Below are 8226 nucleotides of genomic sequence, written 5' to 3' on the forward strand. Positions count from 1 at the left end.
TTTGAATTTGAAGCGTTATCTTCTGCTTCTCTCTTAAAAGGCACCTTTTTTTTAAAAGGCACCTGTCAGACCTCTTTATGGAGGTTACACTGTGGTCAACAGCAGCAGAAGCTTGTGTGCTGAACAGAGTTGTGTGTTGTTTGGAAGCTTTGAGTTCCACTCTGTTTTTTTTGTTTGTTTGTTTGTTTCTTTGTGGGTTTTTGGTGGCTTTTATTTTTTTCAGGGGCGGGGGGGGGGGGGGAGTTGCGGAGTAGTTTTGAACATTTCTGTGGGATTTGACAAATCAAATTTAAAAGTTAATGTTCATTTTATAGTTCATGTTCAAACAGGATGGTTAACTGTCTTGTTTGTCTCACAGAGGGTCCAACACCTGTGACCAGTAGCAGTGCATCTGCATTTTCTGCTCCTTCTGGAGAATTTCTGGATTTAGACAAATTCAAGAAGCCTGAAGGAAGCTGGGATTGGGAGACCTGCTTGGTTCAAAACAAAGCAGAGGCCACGAAGTGTGTAGCCTGTGAAAGTGCAAAGCCAAGCACCAAAGCAGAGCTCAAAGGTAATCCTTAATGATTAAAACGAGGATGCATATTCTGTGATTTATTTTTTGGTTTGCTCTGATTTTTTTTATTTTCTTACCTGTTAAGCACAATTATTTTTTCCTTTGAGGTGTGGCAAAATTATTCGTTTTTCCTGTAGGAATATTGCCTAGATAACATCTGTTTCCACACTTTTCCCCAAGAATAAGTTTATCCTTTTTAGAGAAAAGCTTTCATTAATGACGTGCTTGTTCTTTACATGCCCTACACGTTGTTCATTTGGAGTTCAGACTAAAAACATGATCTTTCAAAGAAGTTCGTATACTTTTTAAAGCCAGGTGGTGGGCAGAAAACACAATTGTGAAAAGTTTTATGTAGAGAGGAAGCATGGGGTTTTCTTGTTTGTTTTACTGTTTGGTGGGTTGTTTTTTAAACAGTTTTGACTGGAAAGATCAGGACTAGAATGTAGTTCAAACCTTCATGTACTTCAGGTAAACAGAATATCTTTTGTCTTCACTTGTGCGCTTATGTCCATCAAGTAAGACCTCTGAAACCATACTAGAAAAAATCTGCGGGATTTGATATGTTCATGTACTAGAGCTTTAGAAAAAGTTTAATTCCTATATGCAGCATGTCTTCTGTCCTGGTTATTGATACGTACGCAATTAGTAGCAATCCCTTTTTTGATCTCAACACTAGGTTTAGACAAAAAATTGCGACACCTTAAGGAACCTGTCCTGCATCTCATACAAGCACAGAAGTTGCAGTGTCTCAATGCTAGCAGTACAGTTGGTGGTAAAATCTTTAGTAGGGTGAAATAGAGGCCTCACACTTTTCAGAGAAAAAAAGAGATGAGAGAGAGTATCTTATTCCCACGTACTTGCAACTATGCTGCAGAGTGTACTGCTGTTACTCTAGTGCTACAAAGGTCCAAAAATCACTGAACAGTTATTAGCCAGTTTTGTATTCCTTTAATTTGTTGAAAGACTGCAGTAGAGGATTGAAGTTTTTATTGAGGATCACTGTGTGGAAAAATTCTGATTGTTAAATGTCTTTGTATGACTTAAGAACCGCGTTTTGGAGTACAGAATTCAGTATTAATTCCAGAAGGGGTAAGGGGAAGGACATTAGCTAGTAATCCCGAACAAAAGCAGTGTATAGAGCTATACTGATTTTAATCGCAGTATTCTTACAGTTGGTCTGTTACTGAACAGATATGTTTTGGGGAGATATGGTGGCCAGGGAGGCGTGTGTGTTTGTGTGCTTCCTCTTCTAGTTAAGGTTCTGGGGTTTGGTTTTGTCAGGAAAATTCGATGAGGCACCTTGTGTAAAAGGAAATGTTAACCAGCATTTTTCAACACGGTGTAGTCCCTTAAAAGTGTCATAGATGAAAAGAGGCCATAACCGCTGGGGGAAAAAGTTAGTGGGAAACTGAGAGCAGGATCACATTCAGTAGTGAGAGAGCAGCAGCCTAGGGAAAGCTGATGAATGACTGTAACAGATAGTTCTATTTTAAGTGTAAAACAACACTCAGTACTTTATAATGGTGGTCTTACCAGAGGGTTCTTCTCCATGGCTCCTAAAAGCACGTCTTGAAGGCATTCGAGTGCAGTGAACTTAAGCTGTAAGAGTTGGGCTGGTAAGCTTGGCCTGATTTGAAGCTGTAGGCACGGGGCTATAATTTCTGAACAGGCTACAAAAGAAACTGTACCACTGTGCTTTTCAGTGCTCCGTTTAGCAAAGCCATCAAATTGTTGCAGGCAATTGATGTTGTTCTTCTAAGAGCACCTGAAAGATATTTTTGTTTGAAGAGTTCAGAGGTACCGGTTAATACTGGTTCAGATAATTACAGCCAGCTCTTGGTGTTTGTGACCAATAAAGTTTGTGGCTCCAAAAGGAGTGGGTTAGTGCTAACTGATTAACTGCTGTATATGCAGAAATATGGAATCTGATTACTTACGCAGAGAGCACTTAAAATGTATTGTTTTGCTGGCTCTCAGTGAGTTGCATCTTAATGCTACCAAGGAATAAGCTTTTTGCTCCTGGCCCAAGTTTTTTAATTTGGTGAAAGCCTTTTCTGTGCACGTGCACATGCCAGAGAGGTTGCTTAAGTAATAGAAGCTATAGTAGCTGCTATCTTCTGTTTTTTGTAGAAGACAGAAACTGAATTCGTTAGCTTTGTAACTGTTATGCATACCAGAATTGGTTTTCTCCCTTTTGAAAATAGTAGAGGGTATGCCTATGTCAGATTTGGTGAGCAAGGTGATCAGATGAGGGCACTGCAAGACTGCCAGAACGCACCAGGTCTGGGGGGAAAAGGAATCCGGCTGAGCATAGGAATTTCTAAAAGGTAGCCAAGGAGTTGTGCATTGATACAGTTATTCTAAATAATCAGATTCTTGTAGCTCTGCCTTTGGAAAGTCTGTGGCCCTTGCTGTAGTGGCTGTACACACGATGCAGTCTACAAAACCAGAAATGCAGAAGTCCTATGTTTTGACTCCCTGGATTCATCAACCTGCTTCAGGATGGCTGGGGGAATCCAACTGTTAAGTCTAGCCAGACAGCGCAACTTGGGCTTAGCTGCCATTGTAACCAGCCTTGTTTCTCAACAGTAGCAAAGCTGAATGCATTGGTAAATATTTTCAGGTTTGGGCCTGCATAAGGTAGAAGGGACAACAAGTGGTTTTATATGCTAGGGAGTTCTTGTTCTTAGAGCTTTCCCTCTAGTTTGAGAGAAGCACATAACTAGTTTTACAGTGGGTTGACAGGAAAGAAGTGGGGGGGAAAAATGGGAACGCAGGGAGAAAGCCAAAGGCGTTATTACTAGAACAGGTTTAGAATGCTATTCTTTGCTTTTCATGAGCTTAGGGCAATGGGGAGTTTAAAGCTTAGCACTTCCTGAGAGGGTTTCTTACTCTACCGGCTCAGTTCTATCACTTATTTAAGGCAATTCAGGTCTCTGAACGGTTAAAGAATTGATACCAAATTTGATGAACTTTGATCCAGGATACTGACAAAACAGGACTTCATATAAACAATTTCAGTATGTTCATGAGGTTAGCTTGTGCGTTCTGTTAAATAGTAAAAAATGACACTTCTGTTTCTGTTTACCTAGCATAATTCTGCAAATGTTGCCTCCTTCTGCTTTAGAATGGAAATGCTCTTCTCCAAGAGAGCACTGTCCAAACTTCTTTGCCAAAATTTTTTGATTAAATTAATATTGTTTTATTTTGAAAACAAGAATAAGCCACAAACATGTTTTCTTGCTTCGGCTATCCAGAAGAACGTCAACAGTATTTTCAGATTTTCCTTCCCTACACAACTGTATGTAGGAAGAGTGCAGTTGGAAGCAGAAGACCTAAGGTGATGTATCTTCTGTTTGTTTACTACAGTAACAAGACAATGGATTACCTCTTTATTAGAACTTGTGTAGCTTTGCAGTATTGAAACAAATGTAGGTATTAAAATACACATCAGTAATACGTTTCTGAATGGCTGAGTACCGTGCTCTCTTAGCATTGAAATACCCAGCCATTGGATTAGTTTGTCCCTCATGTTTGCTTAGTTTGGAAGCTATTTCAGAATGCCTTCAGCTTGTATTCTTCCCCAAAAGCATAGAACTCACTTCTCTGCATCCCCAATTCAAGTCAGAGAAACTGGACACTGCAAACACAGGAGGTCTGCCTGTACAGAATCAGTGAAGACAAGTCTAAACAGCGGATTTTTTTGAATATGCAGCTGGGTTATCTGAATGTTCTTTATGCAGTGTACCTCAGTTTTAGTACAGATAGCACTTGTCTTGGTTCTTGTCATTAGTCTGAAGCTGCCCCTGAGAAAATCTTGAAAGGGAAAGTAGTGAAAGCTAATCAGCTGGCCCTTTCTTCTTAAGAACCAGCGTATTTTGTAATTCTCCCACTAATAATAAGGCGTCATGCTGGAGAATCGCGATTGTGTTGTTAAGCAAGACTGACTTCACCTGAGTGGTATAGTTGGCAGCTGTTGAATGTTTAATGGACTTTAAACAAACAAAAAAACAGAGCAGGTGGAGGTAGACATGGCAAACTGACAGGCAGTGTCAGATGCTTCTTTGAAATGGATAATCTGACTCCATTCACTTCTTTCTGGAAATAAGATCTAGTAATTAAACAAATAAAAGATAGAAGGGTTAAGACTGCATCTTTAAAGCAGCTGTGCTTGATAAATGTCTCTGGTCTTAAATCAATCTTTAGCAAAGCACAGAGACTTAGCAGCAGCTTGCTTATGCCAACGCTAAAAATACTTGATGTGTACAGGTAACCATGTCAAGGCTCTGGAGTTAATCCATGAGAACAATTCCTTCTGGTATTGGCAAAGGTGAGGATGCTTGCTTCTATAGAAATGAGGTTTTGAGCTGTGACTTAAGCTGTCACTTAGGTGACTGTTTAGGAAAGCTTCCTTTTAAGCTTTGAAGTATGTAAGCTAACAAATTGTTTAAGTTCAGAACTGGGTTTACAGTTTCTTGTTCTCTGACTGTATGCAACTCCTCATGTTTCAGACTGAAAGCAGAATTGCAGCGGTACCAGTCATACAACTATAATGATTATTACCAAGATTACCAGAACTACTACTCGCAGAGGAGTTACGATGCTTACGCTGACTACAACTACAGCTCCTATGCTCCCTATGACAGCATGCAAGCTGTTGGAGACTGCTCTTTAGGAGATTCTTTAATGGCTCCAGCTGTTTTTGAGGTAAAGATAGTGCACGCTTGCTGTAAAGAAAATATTTCACAGATAATATGTTGTACAGATTTGTGTGAATCAGCAAAAAGAATCCGAAGTTGAAAACATGCTTTCTGCTTAGTGTGAAGTTAAAAGAGCAGATTCCATTCAGAGGTGTTTGTATTTAAGTGCTTAAATAGTAAATCCATAGAATTAGTGATTTATACACCATTATTTGTTCACGCATACCAAAGAATGGTTTTGACAGCATAATTGCGTACGCTTCTTCTGTTCCTGTTCTTCTGATTTGCTTTGCTTAAAGCAAATTAAACAGTTGTTGTAAGTGGTCTTATCGTGGTCAATGTATTAGTTGTGACCTCCGGAGGTCCCTTCCAACCTGTACTGTAATATTGGCTTTCTTCTAAAAATAAGTAGATAAAATGCCATCTATCCTTGTAGTTGTAGGAAGAAGGAATGGGTTGAGACTGCAGCACTTTGAATCTGTGATGCTTTCTGAAATGAGTTATGACTAAACTTAGCCTTTTCTGTCTTTCAGGAATCTTCAGTTATGACTGCAATCGGTGATGACCTAATTACTGACGGTAATAAGGGTTCTATCATTGTCACTTGAGTTTAGCCATCCTTGTGCCTTTTAACAATACAAGCCAACCTCTACTGGATGAAGAACATCTTGAAAATTCAGCTGAGGTCAAACCTCTGTGGGGTTGATCTGCAATCAGCTGGGGTTTTAAAGCTGATACAGCATACACTGACCGCATCAAGTAAAACGGGACACTGTCAATGCTTCGCAGCAGGTTTCTTGTACCTGTGCCTTCATTCCCATTTGAAAATGGTCTAAGACAGAATTTTGTTCTTTGTATTGGTTCCGCTAAACAGATTTTATATTAGAAACTCAGTAATATGCAAAAGCTTTGTTCTCCACCCTGAGGTAAAAGCTTATGTTGCAGATTCCAAAAGGAGGATTCAGCTTGCACTTACAAATACGGTACAAAACATATTTGTGTCCTGGAAGGTTTGCAAAGTTCCTCACGTGGAGGCATTTTGTGTTAGTGTTTAGAAACTATCCTATGTAACGTGTATTGCCGTAGAAGTGAATTAAATGACTCTTGGGAGGGTTTCATGGCTGATTATCCTTAACCGTTATCTTTACTATCTTAAACCTTGTCTTTGTCTTTATCTTGAAAGACAATTCTAGTCCCAGCCTTCTAATATACAAATTCCCAAAAGTTGGAGTTGTGAGGCTCAAAATTTTAGAGGACTAAATACCTCACTAAAATTAGTAGATCTAATAGCTTATTACACTTAGCTTAAAATACATTTTGTTAGCCATTTCACATGAAGTTTTTTTGTGCGCATGCCTCAGATTTGATACTTGGACTTACCAGGCTTTTATTTTCAGATCCACAGCTCTACTTGGATGTTGATGAAATGAACAGACAATTCACGGAGACAAGCGAAGAACTCTACGATTCACTCATGAATTGTCACTGGCAACCTCTGGATACGGTCACTTCTGAAATCCCCTCTGCTATTTAAGCGTCTTCTAGAGCATGACCGTTAGGACCAAAGTGCTAAAACTACATTTCTTCTACATTATTCTAGCTCATAAGTTTTAAAGCACAATGATAGGTTGGGTTTTTTTTGCTACGCTTTTGACAGTTTCTGTAATCTTTTTGTTCATCACTCCCTTCTTGGAGCATCATGAAGTCATGTAAATATTCGAGAAATGTAAAGAGGTAAATGGGGTCTTATCTTAAAGATAAGACTTGCCTGTGTAAATAAAAAATTTGTATCTGCAAACCTGCCAGCAAGGGATTTTACTTGTACCTGTGTGCAGCACGTTCTCTTCCGGCTTATGGAATGTAACAAGGTAGTAAGGGTATTTCATCTGTCTTTATTTTTATATGGGCATTAGGACACAAGCGAAATCTAGCTTTCCCTTGTTTTCCTGGTTCCTTAGGTAAGCGACAAGCCAAGCCTTTCATGTGCTTGCTTAGACTGGAAGTATGTATGGGAGACACTCACAGGCCTTGCTATGGAAACACCTGTGCCCACTTTTTCCTGCAGGCTGCTGGCTCTAACTGTACTACTGATACATGCTAGGTCAGCTAAAATTGGCTTATAAATAGGGTATGTTAAGCATATGGAAGTGTAGACTTCAACTGCCATAGCTACAAACATCCCGTGGAATGAGGATGATGTCTGCTGGCACTCTCTGCATCAGCATTCAGTTTTCCCTTGCCCTTCTTACTGTTAGACTTCTCAGCTGACGCTTTACAGCGAAGAAATTGCTACAACATAATCCGTGTTCTTAAACCTAAAAAAAAAAAATCTTGGAGAAAACAACTTGCTGGTTTTCCCTCCTTGCTGGCAAGGAGAAAAATAGTCCACCAGGAACAACAAAAAAATCCTAGTAACAGCTCCTTAAGTTATACCCTCTGCTACCCTCTCTGATTGCTCTGGTCTTCCTTCATTCGTGGTAATGAAGTTTTTAAAGCTCTGGTAGAAGGATGACAGTACTCAAGTCAAAGGAGATGAGAGCCATGAGGAAAGCTTTGCTTTAAGCTAGAGCAGTCTTGCGAGTTGCTGCCTTTATGCTGTTCTTATCTTGAAGGGTACAGAGTCTTTTCCAGTCATAGGGACTCCATAACCCTATGAGTATGGAGAAATAGTTGCTAATTAACAGTGTGTATAATAAGTAAGTGAGGCTGGAAACAAAAGAATATTCCTCCAAGAAAAAAAAGGAAGCAGAAATTACTGTACTTAATAGCTGGGGAAGCTGTTAAAGCTAGTTGACACAGTTCTGGTACTGCCGTGTGTGTTTTGGGGGCAACATAAACCATAATTGCTGTGATGGCAGGTAAGAATCCAATTCTTTTTTATGGCTTAGTGTAGTCAGTGAAAGCAGTGGTCCTAAGCTGCATGCTGTTCTTAAATGTAATGCAAATTCTCTTTTGTGACTCCTCAGTACT

The 8226-nt window shown here is 39.6% G+C and overlaps 1 protein-coding gene across 1 annotated transcript; it reads left to right on the top strand.

Moving 5' to 3' along the window:
• Nucleotides 1-2722: 2722 nt before the first annotated feature.
• LOC310890836 (tRNA selenocysteine 1-associated protein 1-like) lies at nucleotides 2723-7188 on the top strand (the record flags this gene model as incomplete). Its single annotated transcript, XM_083853155.1, has 4 exons — nucleotides 2723-2883; nucleotides 5068-5263; nucleotides 5790-5835; nucleotides 6654-7188. 4 exons carry the CDS (start codon nucleotides 2723-2725, stop codon nucleotides 6788-6790), a joined length of 540 nt encoding a protein of 179 aa, XP_083709281.1. The 3' UTR covers nucleotides 6791-7188.
• Nucleotides 7189-8226: the final 1038 nt, after the last annotated feature.

This window comes from Anser anser, assembly GCF_964211835.1.
Source record: "Anser anser genome assembly, contig: HAP1_SCAFFOLD_103, whole genome shotgun sequence".
Classification (NCBI taxonomy): Eukaryota; Metazoa; Chordata; class Aves; order Anseriformes; family Anatidae; genus Anser; species Anser anser.